Source organism: Oncorhynchus tshawytscha, linkage group LG20 (genome assembly GCF_018296145.1).
Source record: "Oncorhynchus tshawytscha isolate Ot180627B linkage group LG20, Otsh_v2.0, whole genome shotgun sequence".
Lineage (NCBI taxonomy): Eukaryota > Metazoa > Chordata > Actinopteri > Salmoniformes > Salmonidae > Oncorhynchus > Oncorhynchus tshawytscha.
The window spans coordinates 25,774,354-25,794,836 of NC_056448.1; the positions used below are offsets into that span (position 1 = coordinate 25,774,354).

At 43.0% G+C, this 20,483-nt stretch overlaps 1 protein-coding gene across 6 annotated transcripts in view; it reads right to left on the reverse strand.

Annotated features, from left to right (window-relative positions):
- LOC112220330 (voltage-dependent N-type calcium channel subunit alpha-1B-like) overlaps positions 1–20,483 on the reverse strand; it is a 227,845-nt gene that overhangs the window by 72,221 nt on the left and 135,141 nt on the right. For 5 of the 6 annotated variants that reach the window (XM_042302402.1, XM_042302403.1, XM_042302405.1 and 2 more), the window contains 8 exons: positions 19,263–19,366; positions 17,438–17,553; positions 16,207–16,263; positions 6,078–6,167; positions 4,587–4,805; positions 4,309–4,421; positions 1,816–1,928; positions 1,345–1,476 (listed from right to left, as the gene is read on the reverse strand). In XM_042302402.1, coding sequence (XP_042158336.1) covers positions 1,345–1,476; positions 1,816–1,928; positions 4,309–4,421; positions 4,587–4,805; positions 6,078–6,167; positions 16,207–16,263; positions 17,438–17,553; positions 19,263–19,366 — 944 coding nt within the window. The remainder of the gene's footprint in view (positions 1–1,344; positions 1,477–1,815; positions 1,929–4,308; positions 4,422–4,586; positions 4,806–6,077; positions 6,168–16,206; positions 16,264–17,437; positions 17,554–19,262; positions 19,367–20,483) is intronic. The other variant, XM_042302406.1, reaches the window with a different exon arrangement.

Consider the following 20,483-nt stretch of genomic DNA (forward strand, 5'->3'; position numbering starts at 1 on the left):
TGAATTATATCTCCCTCACTAACTTTAAGCATCAGCTGTCAGAGCAGCTTACTGATCATTGCACCTGTACATAGCTCATCTGTAAATAGCAAATCGCCTCTTTGGCCCATTTTTACCGTACCTCCCTTATCTTACTACATTTGCACACACTGTTAATCCCATATGTAACTCTGTTGTTTTTGTCACACTGCTTTGCTTTATCTTGGCACGGTCGCAGTTGTAAATAAGAACTTGTTCTCAACTGGCCTACCTGGTGAAATAAAGGTGAAATAAAAAATATGAGCAATTGATTTGAGCTTTTCACAAATCTCCTGCAGGCAGTTAAGTCCTGCAGACATTCAAATCCCCGTGGAGCAGGAGACTGCTCTCTCAAACCGTTTACTTTCCCTACCGCCCTGGATTTTAATGAGACATTTGTCTGAGGCTGGCTGATAGGGATGCAACCTCTGCAGTGTATAATCAACTCAATCATTAACTGTCTGAGCTCAAATATAGAAGTCTATTAATGCCTTTTCTCTGTCTCCCATGTCCTTTCATAAGGAGTCGGAACATAGGTGATTATAGGAAAATGGATTCAGACTCATCACGATAGGCATGTGGCCCAACAGCTGAGCACCATGTGCATGTCAGAGTGTTTTCACACATATCCATCAGCCTAGACTAACGTGGCAATTATGACGGGACAGCCAGTTTAAAATGAGCATGAGACCATGGCAACCATCTCTCTTTCTCCCTCCAAATAGCCCAGTTGGAGCGCAGCACCCGCCAATGCCGTCATTCTGGAAGACAGGTGAGAATATGACACAGGAGTTTCCCTCAAGAGCTCTAACCTCTTACCTGCTACAATGTTGAGGATATAATGGGAAAGGTAGCTTATTTTGACTCAGAGCGCTGAGGTAAAAATCTAACAACAACATAAACTGTGTAAACCAGACTAAACAATGAGGAAGGTATTTTGGCTGGCCTCCGGTCTAAATGATAAACAGTGTCCCACCAGATGGTGTGTTTGTGGCTGTCGGCAGGCAGAGCTGGGTTAGAGCCAGGCCTTTCATTAACACATCATAGCACAGATCAGGAGGTTTTACACAGTCCCGTTTTAAAGCTACACTGCTGTGCCGGTCCCTGCTCTGGCAATGTGTCTGCCACCACGGCAGTGCTGGATCAGGAGTTAGAGACAGAGAGAGAGAGAGAGAGAGAGAGAGAGAGAGAGAGAGAGAGAGAGAGAAAGAGAGGCGATCAGGTAGGTAGGTAGGTGTGGTGTGTGTAGGATCAGAGAGGAGACAGGGGTGAAAAGTTAGGGGTCAAGGGTCAGGTTCCATGGAGGAGTGTGTAGGGAATACTCACTGTCCTCCGAAGAGCTGCATGCCCAGCAGGGCAAAGACAACGATGAAGAGGAAGAGGAGGAAGAGCAAGCTGATAATGGACTTCATTGAGTTGAGAAGAGACACTACCAGGTTCCTCAGGGAGTTCCAGTACCTGGGAAAAGCAGAGAGAAGAGAAAGGAGGAAGAGAGAGAGAAAGAGATGGAGATAGTGGTGAATGGACAAGGAGAATATAGGGAGGAAAGGATGGTGGGAGGGTTGATTGTGGTACTACCGGTAAATAGATCCACATTTTCCATTTTTGTTGTGAATCACATGATTATTGACTAATCTAGTGAGTAAAAAATGATTGCAATCTAACTTTAATAGGATTATAGACTGACAGAGTGGGACAATGCTAAACATTGCTCTGAGGAAGAATTCTTCATATTGTCACCACATTTGATTCTGAATGTATGTTGATATCTTGTATGAGAAATGTGTGTTCACTCACTTGGTAAATTTGAATAACCTAAGCAGACGAAGAGCCCTCAGCACACTAATGCCATAGGATGCCCCTGGTTTGATCATAGACCACACCACCTCAAGTATACTCCCTATTATCACCTGTGGAGAAGAGGACAGGAGAAAAGGCGAAAGAGCTACTGTAACAAAGTAGCTACTACTTGCTACTCAGCAGCTAATCACTGTCACTGATTACACACTGCCAGTCAAAAGTTTGGACACACCTACTCATTCAAGGGTTTTTCTTAATTTGACTATTTTCTACATTGTAGAATAATTGCGAAGACATCAAAACCATGAAATAACCCATGGAATCATGCAGTAACCAAAAAATTGATAAACAAATCAAAATATATTTTATATTTGAGATTCTTCAAAGTAGCCACCGTTTGCCTTGGTGCCAGCTTTGAAGACTATTGGCATTCTCTCAACCAGCTTCATGAGGTAGTCACCTGGAATGCATTTCAATTAACAGTTGTGCTTTGTTGAAAGTTAATTTGTGGAATTTATTTCCATCTTTCCATCTCCATCTTTGAGCCAATCAGTTGTGTCAGTTATTCTACAATGTGGAAAATAGTAAAACAACTAAGAAAAACCCTGGAATGAGTAGGTGTGTCCAAACTTTTGACTGGTACTGTATACATACACACAGTCCCTTCAGAAAGTATTCAGACCCCTCAACTTTTTTCACATTTTGGTAAGTTACAGCCTTATTCTAAAATGTTAAAGATGACTTTTCCCCCTATCAATCTACATACAATACCCCATAAAGACTAAGCAAAAACAATATTGAATACATTTTTTGCTAATTTATGAAACATTTCAAACGGAAATATCACTTTTACATAAGTACTCAGACCCTTTACTCAGTACTTTGTTGAAGCACCTTTGGCAGTGATTACAGCCTCGAGGATTCTTGGGTATGACGCTACAAGCTTGGCACACCAATATTTGGGGATTTTCTCCTATTCTTCTCTGCAGATCCTCTCAAGCTTTGTCAGGTTGGATGGGGAGTGTCACTGCACAGCTATTTTCAGGTCTCACCAGAGATGTTCGATTGAGTTCAAGTCTGGGATCTACCTGGGCAATTCAAAGACATTCAGAGACTTGTCCCGAAGCCACTCCTGTGTTGTCTCTGCTGTGTGCTTAAGGCTGTTGTCCGGTTGGAAGGTAAACCTTCGCCCCAGTCTGAGGTCCTGAGCAATGTGGAGCAGGTTTTCATCAAGGAGCTCTCTGAACTTTTCTCCGTTCATCTTTGCTTCGATCCTGACTAGTCTCTCAGTCCCTGCTGCTGAAAAACATCCACACAGCATGCTGCTGCCACCACCATGCTTCACCATAGGGATTGTGCCAGGTTCCCTTCAGAAGTGATGCTTGGCATTCAGGCCAAAGAGTTCAATCTTGGTTTCATCAGAGAATCTTGTTTCTCATGGTCTGAGGTGCCTTTTGGCAAACTCCAAGTGGGCTGTCATGTGCCTTTTACAGAGGAGTGTCTTCCGTCTGGCTACTCTACCATAATGACCTGATTGGTGGAGTGCTGCAGAGATGGTAGTCCTTCTGGAAGGTCCTCCTATCTCCACAGAGGAACTCTGGAGCTCTGTCAGAGTGACCATCGGGTCCTTGGTCATCTCCCTGACCAAGGCCCTTCTCCCCCGATTGCTCAGTTTGGCCGGGACTTCCAAACGTCTTCCATTTAAGAATGATGGAGGCCACTGTGTTCTTGGGGACCTTTAATATTGCAGAAATGTTTTGGTACCCTTCCGCAGATTTGTGCCTCGACACAATCCTGTCTCGGAGCTCTACGGACAATTCCTTCGACCTCATGGCTTGGTTTTTTGATCAACTGTCAACATTATACAGATAGGTGTGTGCCTTTCCAAATCATGTACAATCAATTGAATTTACCACAGGTGGACTCCAATCAAGTTGTAGAACCATCAAGGATAATCCATGGAAACAGGATGCACCTGAGCTCAATTTCGAGTCTCATAGCAAAGGGTCTGAATACTTGTCAATAAGTTATGTTTTTAATACATTTGCAATAAAAATTAAGAACCTGATTTTAATGGGGTATTATGGGGTATTGTGTGTAGATTGCTGAGGATTTTTATTTATTTCATCAATTTTAGCATAAGGCTGTAACGTAACAAAATGTGGTAAAAGTCAAGGGGTCTAAATACTTTTTAGCAGACGCTTTGATCCCAAGCAACTTACAGTCATGAGTGCATTCATTTTATGTATGGGTGGTCCGGAGAATCAAACTCACTATCCTGGCATTACAAGCACCATGCTCTACCAACTGAGCTACAGAGGACCAATCAATTCAATCAATTGATTCAATTCAACATCAAACAATTCAACATTTAATTATCATATAAAAAATGTATCCAGTTGCCATGTAAGTCAAATTAAGTAAGCATCTGTATCTGAGACAGATTAATTAGCTCTTAAAGGTATTGCACAGGCATTTATGGTGACTTACACTAAAGTCGAAGCAGTTGAAAGAGGAATGGAAGTAGTTCCTGGCTCCCAGGCCATACATCTTCAGGCTCATCTCAGACAGGAACAGACCCAGGAACACAAACTCTGCCAGGTCTGGGATTGGAGTCATTGATGGAGAACCATCAATGACTAAATGCATCAGCTACTAATGATCATCCATTTGATTGTGAATGTGTGTGTATTTGTGCATGTGTGTGTAGGCATCTGTGTGTGTGCACGTGCCTGGTGTGCATACACATGTGTGTGTGTGTGACTTACAGAGGGCAGTGGTGAGCCACTCAGGCTGGTCGTAGTGGACGATGGCCACACACAGTGTGTTGAGGCCCACCAGACATAGTACTATCCAGTAGAAGCTCTGGGCTTTGACCATGCGACGGATGAAGAAACGCATTCTCCTCTCTTTGCGGCGGAAGTAGGATGAGCTCTCCAGCTTACTGCTCTTCACGCTGGCTCGGCCAAACGGAGAGCCTGGGGGGGCTAGGGAAAGTAGGGAAGTCAGCACAGAAAGGTGTATCATGCCATACATCACATCACAATCCCTAAAGGGAGTCTAGGGTGATTTGAACATTATATTACATGTTCTAATAGTTTACAAAGAAAACTATTGGCATCCAGCATTAAGTCTGTATTTCTGAATCTGAGGGGGAACAGTATAAGAGTATTGAGGCTACTTCAGGCTGTAATCAACCGCACTAGAAGCTCCATATTTAGACTCTCGCGCTACATTCCACCTGAATAAATCCAAGCTTCTTTGCTAATTGAAAGACCTTCACGACTAAGACTAAAATGGATAAGACGCAAATGACTAAGGCAAAAATGTATCCTCAATTCTCACTTTCCACTCTGAAAATGTGCAATTTTTTGCATTAAAAGGTCATGTAATCTGCCTCAATGAGAGTGAAATAGGATCTTTAGTCTAGAACAGGAAAAATGTAGATATAAGATTTGACTGTGTAAAGGCTGTATCCCCATGACATTCATTTAGATGTAAAACAGCCACTGGAGGTTATCAGGAGAGGAATCCAGCTGGTGCTTTTAATGTGAATGCACTAAATCATTTCAATTATCATGGTTAGGAGGATTTCCCCCAAAGACAAGCAATTACAGATTTTTTCTGTGAAGCAAACTGAATTTCATTAATATTAAAACTCTAATTCCATTATCCTGGAGTTATAGTTATAGTTTGTTTATAATAAGAACATTAAATGAACCTAACCTCTGGGTGACTGTGTAAAGCCTGCATCCCCATGACACTTTTACTTTTAGGTTTGTGTGTATTATGTGAATTGTTAGATATTACGGCACTGTTGGAGCTAGAAACACAAGCATTTCACTACACCGCTAAACATGCGTATGTGACCAATACAATTTGATTTGATACAAAGAATCAGTAAAACAAGCAGAACCTCTGACTATGATCTGACTGTGAGTACAGTTTCCTTGTACAACAAGTGTTGTTATTTGTGTTTACATACCAGAGACAACAGTTAAGTACATCGAGGCATTAAAAAGATGGATGAAGAATAGGAAAACATTTTAATAGGCCAAAGGTCACCAGAGAGGGAACATGACACATTTTCCCAATAGCCTAGATAAGGTACAAGCTGTGAGGACAAGCTCAAGGACTTATCTAAAAGGTCAGTGTTAGCCAAAGGTTGATTTAGTCAGTTAAGGTCAAATGTGAAGGTTGGGGTCAGTCAGACAGTTGACTGGTCAGTCAGATAGGAGTACAGGACGGTTGAGTCTTACCAACAGAGGACATGTCAGTGAAGTGATCCTCTCCCTCCTCAGCACCAATCAGGTCATTCTTACTCTTCTTTACCTTGCCTCGTTTCAACACTGCACACACACAGCACAGCAGAGAGGCAGGAATAAGGATATGTACACACACGGACATTTACATACACACATATGTATGTGCTGCCAAGCGCACGCACGCACACACCCACCATACCCCTCCCCCATATGTGTGGGCTAATTGGATGCAATGAATAGTGGGCATCAATCAAATTCTTCATTCACAGATTCTAGCTTCCGCTTCAAGTCAGCCTTGAAATGAAAAACTGCGGTGCATGAATGTGATCGTCACATGACCATCAATGTCACAAAAGCTCTTACAACCCTTCTAGAATCTAGAGTACCTCTTCAATGCTCTGCTCAGAGGCAAAATGAGCTCTGCTTATGTTCTCTATGAATGAGGATCGGAGCAACATCTTAATTCTCTGGAGAGTTATGAGTAAATGGTGAAATAGAGAGAACCGATAAGGTGCTTAATAGAACGACAGACAGATTGACAACGCTCCAGCGTTTGGATCTTTACCTATAAATCTGTCCTTTCATTTCTCTCCATCCCTTCCAGCAACTGTATCTTTGCTCGGTCAGCAATGTTTGGCATTTGCACAATGCAGTCACCTGCACTCCATGCAGCAAGTAGTCTCGTGGTTAGAGCAGGGTTCCTGTGACCGAACGATTGCTAGTTCAACTCCCGAAGCTGACAAGGAGAATCTGTCGATGTGCCCTTGAGGAAGGCACATAACCCCAATGTGCATAGTCATTTGATAAGATGGATGTCCTCCAATTGCGGATTTGCTATCAACGTGACGCTCGTAACTACAATTTCCTCTGTTTTACTGAAAAATGGCATTTGTACAAGATATTCATCGAGGGGACAGGACATCGGATTCAGGGACAACCAGAGGGGGACGGATATGTCTCTTCATCAACAAACTGGTGTTCTGACTCTAGTGATAGTCTCGACCTATTGTTCACCCGTCTTGGAATACCTGATGGTCAAATGCCAACCCTTCTACCTCCCGAGAGAGTTTTCCTCTGTTATCGTAACTGCTGTATACATTCCACCTCAGGAAAACAACAAAAAGATGGCACTTGACGAACTGTACGAGGCTATAAACATGCAGGAAACCATGCACCCAAAGCTTGCATTTCTTGATGCAAATAATATAATTCCGCATCACTAAAACAAGTGATGCCCAACTTCTAACAACAATTCTCCTTTGCCACTCGGGGTAATAAAGTCCTGGAACACTTTTACTCACAAGCAAGCACACGAGGCCCTCCCTGGTCCCCCTTCGGCAAATCTGACAACGACTCTATACTCCTGCTTCCCCTTTATAGACAAAAGCTCAAAACAGGAGGTAAACAGGACGCGCTCCATTGAAAAATGGTTGTCCAAATAGATGGCAATGCTACAGGACTGCTTTGCTGGCGCTGACAGGAACATGTTCCGGGACTCCACCGATAGCGTTGTCGATCTAACCACCCTCGTCACCGGCTTCATCATGAAATGCTTTGCCAACGTCGGCACCACAGTGAAGGTTGGATGCTTCTCCAATCAAAAGTCCTGGATTCCCTGCGAAGTGTGTCAATGATGGCGAATTGACTGACTTCCAAATACTTAGTATACGTTTTTCAAGATGAGTGATGAGAAAAGAATTGTCCAGGCCATTGAGTATCTCACTACAGCCCCATATGCCATGTCTTGAAATATGCAGAGAGACAGATTAAATGTAAGTTTACAGTGTAATCATTCTGACAGGTCACCCTTTAGGTCTGCCCACAACTTCTGGACTATATAGCATTCCCAGAAAGCATGGATTATTGAGGCATTATTAGTTGTACACTTGAGACATGACTCTGCCATTGTGCTGTAGAATTTGTGAATATTGTCCTTGTATGATATACAGAACCAGTCAAAGGTTTGGACACGCCTACTCATTCAAGGGTTTTTCTTTATTTTTACTATTTTCTACATTGTAGAACAATAGTGAAGACATCAAAACAATGACATAACACATATGGAATCATGTAGTAACCAAAAAATACATTTTATATTGAGATTATTCAAAGTAGCCACCCTTTGCCTTGATGCCAGCTTTGCACACTCTTGGCATTCCCTCAACCAGCTTCATGACGTAGTCACCTGGAACTCATTTCAATTAACAGGTGTGCAAAGTTAAAAGTTAATTTGTGGAATTCCTGTCCTTCTTAATACGTTTCAGCCAATCAGTTGTGCTGTGACAAGGTAGGGGTGGTATACAGAAGATAGCCCTATTTAGTAAAAGACCATGTCCATATTATGGCAAGAACAGCTCAAATAAGCAAAGAGAAATGACAGTCCATCATTACTTTAAGACATGAAGGTCAGTCTATGCGGAAAACTAAAATAATTTTTAAAGTTTCTTCAAATCAAATCAAAATGCATTGGTCACATACAAGCGATTAGCAGATGTTATTGCCCGTGTAGCAAAATGCTTGTGCTTCCAGCTCCGACAGAGCAGTAATTACTAACAAGTAATATCTAAGAAATTACACAACATATACCCAATACACACAAATCTAAGTAGGAATGAATTAAGACTACATAAATATAGACGATCGATGTCAGAGCGAACGGACTACGATACAGTAGAATAGTATAGAAAACAGTATATACAGTTGAAGTCGGAAGTTTACATACACTTAGGTTGGAGTCATTAAAACTCGTTTTTCATCCACTCCACAAGTTTCTTGTTAACAAACTATAGTTTTGGCAAGTTGGTTCGGACATCTACTTTGTGCATGGCATAAGTAATTTTTCCAACAATTGTTTACAGACAGATTATTTATCTCACTGTATCACAATTCCAGTGGGTCAGAAGTTTACATACACTAAGTTGACTGTGCCTTTAAATAGCTTGGAAAATTCCAGAAAATTATGTAATGGCTTTAGAAGCTTCTGAAAGTCTAATTGACATCATTAGAGTCAATTGGACGTGTACCTGTGGATGTATTTCAAGGCCTACCTTCAAACACAGTGCCTCTTTGCTTGACATCATGGGAAAATCAAAAGAAATCAGCCAAGATCTCAGAAAAAACAATTGTAGACCTCCACAAGTCTGGTTCATCCTTGGGAGCAATTTCCAAACTCCTGAAGAAACCGCGTTCATCTGTACAAACAATAGTACGCAAGTATAAACACCATGGGACCACGCAGCTGTCATACCGCTCAGGAAGGAGACGTGTTCTGTCTCCTAGAGATGAACATACTTTGGTGAGAAAAGTGCAAAACAGCAAAGATCCTTGTTAAAATGCTTGAGGAAACCGGAGCAAAAGTATCTATACCCACGGTAAAACGAGTCCTATATCGACAGAACCTGAAAGGCCGCTCAGCAAGGAAGAAGCCACGGCTCCAAAACCACCATAAAAAAGCTAGACTACGGTTTGCAACTGCACATGCGGACAAAGATCGTACTTTTTGGAGAAATGTCCTCTGGTCTGATGAAACAAAAATATAACTGTTTGGCCATAATGACCATCATTATGATTGAAGGAAAAAGGGGAGGCTTGCAAGCTGAAGAACACCATCCCAACCGTGAAGCACGGGGGTGGCAGCATCATGTTGTGGGGGTGCTTTGCTGCAGGAGGGACTGGTGCACTTCACAAAATAGATCAAATCATGAGGATGGAAAATTATGTGGATATATTGAAGCAACATCTCAAGACATCAGTCAGGAAGTTAAAGCTTGGTCACAAATGGGTATTCAAAATGGACAATGACCCCAAGTATACTGCCAAAGTTGGACAACAAAGTCAAGGTATTGGAATGGCCATCACATATACCTGACCTCAATCCTATAGAGAATTTGTGGGCAGAACTGAAAAAGCGTGTGCAAGTAAGGAGGCCTACAAACCTGACTCAGTTACACCAGCTCTGTCAGGAGGAATGGGCCAAAATTCACCCACCATGTTGTGGGAAGCTTGTGGAAGGCTACCCAAAATGGTTGACTCAAGTTAAACAATTTAAAAGCAATGCTACCAAATACTAATTGAGTATGTAAACTTCTGACCCACGGGGAATGTGATTAAATAAATAAAAGCTGAAAACAATCACTATCTCAACTATTATTGTGCCATTTCACATTCTTAAAATAAAGTTTGATCCTAACTGACCTAAGACAGGGAATTTAAATGTATTTGGCTAAGGTGTATGCAAACTTTCGACATCAACTGTACACAACTGTCACGCCCTGGTCTTAGTATTTTTTGTTTATATATTTATTTGGTCAGGCCAGGGTGTGACATGGGTTTATTTTGTGTTGTGTTTATATATGGGGGTTTTTCGTAGGTTTTAGGATTGTGGCTTAGTGGGGTGTTCTAGCAAAGCCTATGGTTGCCTGAGGCGGTTCTCAATCAGAGGCAGGTGATTCTCGTTGTCTCTGATTGGGAACCATATTTAGGCAGCCATATTCTTTGAGTGTTTTGTGGGTGATTGTTCCTGTCTCAGTGTATTGTATTTCACCAGATAGGCTGTATAGGTTTTCACGTTCCGTTTGTTGTTTTGTATTGTTCGTTTGTTCTATTTCATGAAAGAACATGAGTAACCACCACGCTGCATTTTGGTCCGACTCTCCTTCGATGGAAGAAAGCCGTAACAATAACATACATACATATCATAGATGAGTAATGCCAGATATGTAAACATTATTAAGTGACTAAGATACCATATAATAGTATAAATACAGTGTAGATGAGATGAGAGATGTGTGATACGTAAACATTACTAAAATGACTAGTGTTCCATTCCTTAAAGTAGCCAGTGATTTCTAGTCTGTACCTATAGGCAGCAGCCTCTAATATGCTAGTGATGGCTGTTTAACTAGTTGGATATAGGGGGCGCTCTTTTAATTTTTGGATGAAAAACGTTCCCGTTTTAAACAAGATATTTTGTCACGAAAAGATGCTCGACTATGCATATAATTAACAGCTTTGGAAAGAAAACACCCTGACGTTTCCAAAACTGCAAAGATATTGTCTGTGAGTGCCACAGAACTGATGTTACAGGCGAAACCCAGATAAAAATCCAATCAGGAAGTGCAGCATTTTTTGAAACCGCCTCATGCCAATGACTCCTTATATGGCTGTGAAGGAGCTAGGAGTCAGCTTACGTTTTCCACGTTTTCCCCAAGGTGTCTACAGCATTGTGACGTCTTTTTAGGCATTTCCATTGGAGAATAGCTGTAAGAGACCATATAGGGCGAGTAGTCGCATGGTGTCTCCCGGAGAAAACCTTGCATAAAATACTGAGGTAGCCATTTTTCCAATCGTTTCTTATGAGAAACCAACTGCCTCGACGGATATATTATCGAATGCATATGTTAAAAACACCTTGAGGATGGATCCTAAACAACGTTTGCCGTGTTTCTGTCAATATTATGGAGCAAATTTTGAAAAAGGTTTGGCGTTATAGTTGTAGCATTTTCCGGTCGATTTCTCAGCCAAGCATGATGAAGAAACGGGAGCTATTTCGCCAACAAAAATAATATTTTGGAAAAAAGGAACATTTGCTATCTAACTGGGAGTCTCCTGAGTGAAAGCATCTGAAGTTCTTCAAAGGTAAATGATTTAATTTGGTTGCTTTTCTTATTTTTGTGAAAATGTTGCCTGCTGCCAGCAGAGCTAGCATAGCATTATGCCATGATAAACTTACAAATGCATGTCTAGCGTTGGCTGTAACGCATATTTTGAAAATCTGAGATGACAGTGTTTTTAACAAAAGGCTAAGCTTGTGTTTGAATATATTTATTTAATTTCATTTGCGATTTTCATGAATAGGAAAAGTTGCGTTATGGTAATGCGCTTGAGGCTATGATTACGCTCCCGGATACGGGATTGCTCGTCGCTAGAGGTTAACAGTCTGATGGCCTTGAGATAGAAGCTGTTTTTCAGTCCCTCCGTCCCAGCTTTGATGCACCTGTACTGACCTCACCTTCTGGATGATAACGGGATAAACAGGCAGTGGCTCAGGAGGTTGATATCTTTTGTTTTTTGGCCTTCCTGTGACATCGGGTGCTATTGGTGTCCTGGAGGGCAGGTGGTTTGTGTTGGGCAAACCGCACCACCCTCTGGAGAGCCTTATGGGTGCGGGTGGTGCAGTTGCCGTACCAGGCGGTGATACAGCCCGACAGGATGCTTTCAATTGTTCATCTGTAAAAATGTGTGAGGGCTTTAGGTGACAAGCCAAATTTCTTTAACCTCCTGAGGTTGAAGAGGCTCTTTTGCACCTTCTTCATCACATTGTCTGTGTGGGAGGTCCATTTCAGTTTGTCAGTGATGTGTACACCAAGGAACTTGAAACTTTCCACCTTCTCCACTGTGGTCCCATTGATGTAGATAGGGGGGTGCACCCTCTACTGTTTCCTTACCTCCACGATCATCTCCTTCGTTTTGTTGACATTGAGTGAGATTGTTTTCCAGGCACCAAACTCCCAGAGCCCTCACCTCCTCCCTGTAGGCTGTCTCGTCATCTTTGGTAATCAAGCCTACTACTGTTGTCTCATCTGCAAACTTAATGATTGAGTTGGAGGCGTTCATGGCCATGCAGTCATGGGCGAACAGGGAGTACAGGAGGGGGCTGAGCACATACCCTTGTGGTGCCCCAGTGTTGAGGATCAGCGGGAGTGGAGGTGATGTTTCCTACCTTCACCACCTGGGGGCGGCCCGTCAGGATGTCCAGGACCTCTTGTCCAGATGGGAGAGGGCAGTGTGCAGAGTGATGGCAATTGCATCGTCTGTGGATCTATTGGCCGGTAAGCAAATTGAAGTGGGTTTAGGGTGGTAGGCAAGGTAGAGGTGATATGAACCTTGACTAGTCTCTCAAAGCACTTCATGGTACCAGAGGTGAGTGCTACGGGGAGATATTCATTAACTTCAGTTACCTTTGCCTTCTTGGATACAGGAACAATGGTGGCCATCTTGAAGCATGTAGGGACAGCAGACTGGGATAGGGAGTGATTGAATATGCCCGTAAACACACCAGCCAGCTGGTCTGCGCATGCTCTGAGGACGCGGCTTCTGATGCAGTCAAAGCCGGCAGCCTTGCGAGGGTTAACATGTTTAAATGTTTTACTCTTGTCGGCCACAGAGAAGGAGAGCCCACAGTCCTTGGCGGCAGGGTAGCCTAGTGGTTAGAGTGTTGCACTTGTAACCGGAAGGTTACGAGTTCAAACCCCTGAGCTGACAAGGTACAAATCTGTCGTTCTGCCCCTGAACAGGCAGTTAACCCACTGTTCCTAGGCCGTCATTGAAAATAAGAATTTGTTCTTAACTGACTTGCCTGGTTAAATAAAGGTTAAAAAATAATAATAATAAAAGGCCGCGTCGGTGGTACTGTGTTATCCTCAAAGCATGTCATGCGAAGAATGTGTTTTGCCTGTCCGGAAGCAAGACATCGGTCTCGGCGACTTGGCTGGTTTTCCATTTGTAGTCCGTTTTTGTCTGTAGTCCCTGCCACATACGTCTCGTGTCTGAGCCGTTGAATTGAGACTCCACTTTTTCTCTATACTGATGTTTATCTTGTTTGATTGCGGGGTGAATAACTGCGGGGTGAATAACTACACTGTTTATATTCTGCCATATTACCAGTTGCCTTGCCATCGTTAAATGCGATGGTTCGTTTCAGTTTCGCGCGAATGCTACCATCTATCCACAGTTTCTGGTTAGGGTAGGTTTTAATAGACACAGTGGGTACTACATTTCCTACACACTTCCTTATGAACTCAGTCACCGTATATGTCTAAATTATTTTCACATTATTTTCTCAGGGATATGTGGTTTCCAGTTTGCATAATGTCCAGCGAAGTTTGTAGAGGGACAATGACACAAAACACACCTTCAGGCTGTGTAAGGGCTATTTGACCAAGAAGGAGAGTAATGGAGTGCTGCATCAGATGACCTGGTCTCCAAAATCACCTGACCTCAACCCAATTGAGATGGCTTGGGATGAGTTGGACCGCAGAGTGAAGGAAAAGCAGCCAACAAGTGCTCAGCATATGTGGGAACTCCTTCATGACTGTTGGAAAAGCATTCCACACGAAGGTGGTTGAGAGAATGCCAAGAGTGTACAAAGCTGTCAAAGGCAAAGGGTGGCTACTTTGAAGAACCTAAAATAAATATATTTTTACATTTATTTAACACTTTTTTTATTTGTTTAACATGACATGTTTCCATATCTGTTCTTTCATAGTTTTGATGTCTTCAAACCCTTGAATGAGTATGTGTCCAAACTTTTGACTGGTACTGTATATATTACCACTAGTATGTTACTAGTATACAAAACCCTTCCGGCAGACGTTAAGGCGGTGCTAGTGTCAAACGCACATTATTTTGCAAATTTGTCATGTAAAAACAGGTACACTGGCATTTTCCAGCCCTAACGTCAGGTTCGGCAATTTACCTGTCTTATATTAGCTCGCTTGCACTCAGATGGGCGAGGTGGAAACATTACATATCTACTTCATATACTCCAGTATTCCTGCACATTGTAAAAACATTTAAAATGTTTCTTATTTCTCATGTTTTCTTTATTATATAAATGTGTTATTTTATGAATTATACTATTTTGACATTGATTACTGCCTGTTGTGTAGATCTTGCAAGTTGAGATTTTGACTGTACTTGTGCATGTGTCAATAGAACTTGAACCTGCCATTCAATATCCCTTGGCCAAGTCGACATTTTCAACTTTAACAATATTATTCAGTGGCATAATAATCTGCATCATGTAATTAAGTTATTAAACAAAGGAAGATATAGACAAAATGCATAGACATGCCATCAGTTCTGTCATCTAACCTGAGAAATGTGTGCGAGTGTGTGTGTAGATTTGTGCTTGTGTGTTTGTGTGTGCGCGTATGTATCGTACAGCCCTAATCCAATTAAGTAATCTCTCTAAATCCCCCTAATTAACCCTGGCTCCCACACCAGACCTAATTGGCTGAGAGTATGGACATAACACAACATGCGGCTGCAGGGGGCTGGGGGGAGTAACAGCTGGGACATGACTGGACTCCAGATGGAGCAGGAAGAACCGTCCACGTCGGAGAGAAGAGGAAAGAGAAAGAGAAGAGAGAGGAGGGGGAGTGAGAGAGAAGGGGAGAGGAGAGGGAGAAAGAAGAGGGAAGGAGAGAAGAGAGAGGAGGGGAGTGAGAGAGAGAGGGGAGAGGGGGAGTGAGAAAGAAGGGGAAGGGAGAAAGAAGAGAGGAGAGGAGGGGAGGGGGGGGAGAGAGAAGGGGAGAGGGAGAAAGAAGAGGGAAGGAGAGAAGAGAGAGGAGGGGGAGTGAGAGAGAAGGGGAGAGGGAGAAAGAAGAGGGAAGGAGAGAAGAGAGAGGAGGGGGAGTGAGAGAGAAGGGGAGAGGGAGAAAGAAGAGGGAAGGAGAAAGAAGAGGGAAGGAGAGAGAGAGAGAGGGGGAGTGAGAGAGAAGGGGAGAGGGAGAAAGAAGAGGGAAGGAGAGAAGAGAGAGGAGGGGGAGTGAGAGAGAAGGGGAGAGGGAGAAAGAAGAGGGAAGGAGAGAAGAGAGAGAGAGGGGGTAATGATAGAGAACAAGAAGAGAACCGCCCACAACAGAGAAGAGGAAAAAAGAAGAGAGGGCAAGAAGAGTGGAGTGAAGGGGGATACATAGATGGAAAGTTTAAGAAATAAAGGATAGAAATAGAGGGCGAGAAAAAACGAATAGAGAGAGAATGAGACAAGCATCTCATTACAGCAGTCTCCCTGGATCTTAGTAATCACTCATTGATACTCTATCACATTGTAATAGTGTATTAATCCCTATAACCCAGGTGAAAGAGAACCAGACCACATTCATGGAACCCTGAATATGGCATGAATCGAATTGAGCGATTTATATACCATAGAATGACATGGTGCAACATAGTCTGAAACTGGGCGAGGCTAATTCATGAATGGTGAATAGTATCTAACTGTGCCTGTTTTACCATAAGGTACCATGGTAGTCCAGTAGGTTACCATGGTAAAGGCCACAGCGTGGACCTCTAGCCCTCTTTTCACCTGGGAGGTTATGTTTCCTCTTGTACCACGTACCGTCCAGAGGGGACTTCTCCTCCGCATTCTCATCCTCCTCCTCCAGCAGCACCTCCTCTGGAACAGGAGAGGACAGGGTTATATACCACGTCACACACACACATACTCACATGCTCACACACACACATACTCACATGCTCACACACATACTCACACGCTCTCACACACACACACACACACACACACACACACCACACACACACACACACACACACACACAAACTGTACACTCTTAGAAAAAAGGGTTCCAAAAGGGGTTTTCTGCTGTCCCCATGAGAGAACCCTTCTGGGTTTTTCTTTGGAAGAGGTTCTACATGGAACCGAAAATAGTTCTACCTGGAACAGCAGGGTTTTACCTGGAACCAAAAATGGTTGTTCAAAGGGTTTTACTATGGCGACAGTCAAATAAGCCTTTTAGGTTCTAGGTAGGGCCCTTTTTTCTAAGACTCTACATACCCATGTACAGTGCATACACATCACCATCATTTAAAGTAACAACGCACTCATGCCTTGCAAAAGTATTCAGACCCCTTGGATTCCTTCACATTTTATTGTGTTACAAAGTGGGATTAAAACGGTAGTCCCATAGGGTTGTGCACAATCGTCCCAGTGTCATCCAGGTTAGGGGAGGGTTTGACCAGGGGGGTCTTTACTTGGCTCATCGCGCTCTAGCGACTACTCGTAGCGGGCCGGGTGCCTGTAGGCTGACCTCGGTCGGCAGTTGAATGTTGTTTCCTCCGAAACATTGGTGTAGCTGGCTTCCGGGTTAAACGGGCGGGTGTTAAGAAGCGAAGTTTGGCGGGTTTGGAGCAAGACTCGACCTTCGACCTCCCGAGCCCATTGGGGAGTTACAGCGATGAGACAAGATCGAAATTGGGGAGAAAAAGGGGGCTTTTTTTATTTTTTATAATCATAAAGAAGTGTATAACTAAAAAAAGCTTTCAGCCCCTTAGTTTAGTCAAGACTAAATTAGTTCAGGAGTCAAATTTGGCATAACAAATCATCTACGAGTTACATTATTTTCAAATAACTAACTCTTTCTCTGTCCCCATACACATACATCTGAAATGTCACTCAATATACACTAAAAACCTGTTTTCGCTTTGTCATTATGGGGTATTGTATGTAGATTGTTGAGGGAAATGTTTTAATCCATTTTAGAATAAGGCTGTAATGTAACAAAATGTGGAAAACACACACACGGATTAGAAAAAGTGGAGGTGAGCCTGACCTGCCTTGCATATCCACTCCAGGTATCCTGTCAGCTCTCTCTCTATCTGCTGCTGTCTGCGCAGCTTTAGAAAGTCCTGCCTCTTCTCCACACGCTCTCTTTCTTTGGCAAACTCCCTGTGAACACACACACATATGGACACACACACACACGGACCCACACACTTTAAACTCCTATTGGAATATACAGGTTCATTTCTATGGCATTTCAGCCTCTGTGTGTGTTCCACTCTTCCTCTCCTCTCTGGGAGGAATGGATCATGAAAGTGCTCTTTGAAGGGCCAAACTCAGAGAGAAACAGACATGGATGAATGTCTTCTTCCCTCTTTCTCTCTTTTTAGTCTCTTTTAATATGGGATGCATTATTCACCCACGCACAAACACACAGGCATACAATGTCTCCGATCAGCCCTACAAGGAGACATCCTGTTAAGAGTAACGTAGTATGGCTACATGTTTCTGGTCAGGTGCTATGTTTACATTTTCTGGGAAGCCTAATCTCCTACTCAGTGAATGGCTAGCTCTCCTCTGTTTTGTGTTCTGTGTGTGTGTGTGTGTGTGTGTGCATTGTGTGTTCGTGCGTCCTCCATATCTTCTGTCCTTCCTGAACCCATTTGCATGCTTCCCATCTGAAACAATTTGGAACAATTTGGAACAGTTTGTGCATATATTATGATGTCATTTTGTGACGCTTTTGTTCGTTTTGGTCTTCGGGGGGGTTTTCGGCTGTTCGTACAAATCCCCAAATTCTTGAGGCAAGCCGAAATTCGGAGCCAAAATCTACACCCCTTCGTCGTCATTGGTCAACAGTAGGGATTCTTCAGCTAAGTGTTTGTTGTCATTCAGCGACAGACAAATTGTTTTCATGGTACTTTTTTCACTTGAAAAATACTGCACCAAACAGCTTAGTTAGATGTAAAATTGTGCAACTAAGATCTAATTTATTCTCAGTATTTTTGGTTACAGCGTCTCAAGATGGACAAACAGTACTAATTGCTGCTTTTTCTTGTTTTTCAAGCGAAGGTGTTTTAAGGGAGTATGCGAGCTGGACGCCAGCCGAACCAAAGTATGCGGACGCCTTTAGCCTCAAGATCCATGGCCATCTTGTAGAGCCTCCCTTCTCACATTCCACAGCTTACCACAATAGAAACTCAGCCCTCACTCTGGTGGTTGAGCTAACAAAGAGATGGCACTGAGAAGACGGTGTCACTTTTGGGTAACATAAAATTATACTGATGATACCGCAATCATTTTGAATTCCTCCAACTGACAGGAAATGCATCTCAACTGAAATGACACTGAAAACAGCTCAAATGAGTCATCTCCCACTCTCCTTCTCTCCCTCCCTCCCCCGACTTGCTCTCTTTATCTCCCGCTCTCTCTCTTCTCACTCTCTCTCCTGTGTTTTAAAATGGCCAGGTCTTTAATCTTAATGGTGTCCCTTGCTCTTCTCTTTGAACTCAGTGGTGTCGGTCTCATTGTCTCTGACAGTGAGAAACACTCCTCTACACACACTGGGTCCGTCTCAACAGGGCTCATTCCATATACATTGTCATTAGTCTAGAAAGAACTGGGTTCCTATGGGGTAGCAGAACCTTATCTGGGCCTAAGGAAAGAGTTGGTGTGTGTGCATGTGTGAGTGCATGCATAGGTGTGTGCGTGTGAGCATATTTAAAGAACTTTGCAACCCTTTTATCTGTGAGCTGACCTCATCCACACCATACCTTAACAGTGGGAGACAGGGCTCCGTCCGTCTGTGTGTGTGTGTGTGTGTGTGTGTGTGTGTGTGTGTGTGTGTGTGTGTGTGTGTGTGTGGTCAGACTTACCCTGATAAGACACCCAGGACCAAGTTGAGCATGAAGAAGGATCCGATGATGATCAGGGGGATGAAGTAGAGCCAGTTCCAGGTGTTCCCCGAGGCATCGTTAGCCTGCACGCACACACACACGCATGCATGCACGCACAATCACACACACACACACACACACACACACACAGAGTGGGAAAGAAAGACAAAGAAAAAGGTGTATGAGTATTACGTATCCTCTTAATGTTAGCAGTTGGTCAATGTACAACATCTGCATAACATCTATATCTGTCATGTTTGCTGTACTTGCTTGTACACAAAAACTTCAATATACGCTACTTAACACTAAAATAAATGTCTTCTTACCGGTAAACACACTCCCACACAGTCAGTCAACCAACCACCAAATCAGATCCACCAGGTACCATGTGCAGAACAGAGAGACCTTGGGGCTTCTATCACTGTATAACAACCATGTAATACAACACTAAACTACTGTTTCTAAACAGCCAATTGGAAAAAATTGTGGAAAGCCAAACTAGCCTGACAAGCCAATCCCCTGCTGGGAGAGACACAGGCTGAGGTCTGGCCTATATAATGGTCTGGAGCTGTCTGCCTGCCTGTCTACAGTGGCTTGCGAAAGTATTCACCACCTGTGGCATATTTTTATATTTTATTGACTCACAACCTGGAAATAAAATGGATTTTTACACAACATGCCTACCACTTTTAAGATACAAAATATTTTTTCTTGTGAAACAAACAAGAATTAAGACAAAAAAACAGAACTTGATTGTGCGTAACTATTCACCCCCCCAAAGTCAATACTTTGTAGATCCACCTTTTGCAGCAATTACAGCTGCAAGTCTCTTGGGGTATGTCTCTATCAGCATGGCACATCTAACCACTGGGATGTTTGCCCATTCTTCAAGGCAAAACTGCTCCAGCTCCTTCAAGTTGGATGGGTTCCGCTGGTGTACAGCAATCTTTAAGTCATACCACAGATTCTCAATTGGTCTGAGGTCTGGGCCATTCCAAGACATTTAAATGTTTCCCCTTAAACCATTCAAGTGAAGCTTTAGCAGTATGCTTAGGGTCATTGTCCTGCTGGAAGGTGAACCTCCGTCCCAGTCTCAAATCTCTGGAAGACCGAAACAGGTTTCCCTCAAGAATTTCCCTGTATTTAGCTCCATCCATAATTCCTTCAATTCTGACTAGTTTCCCAGTCCCTGCCGATGAA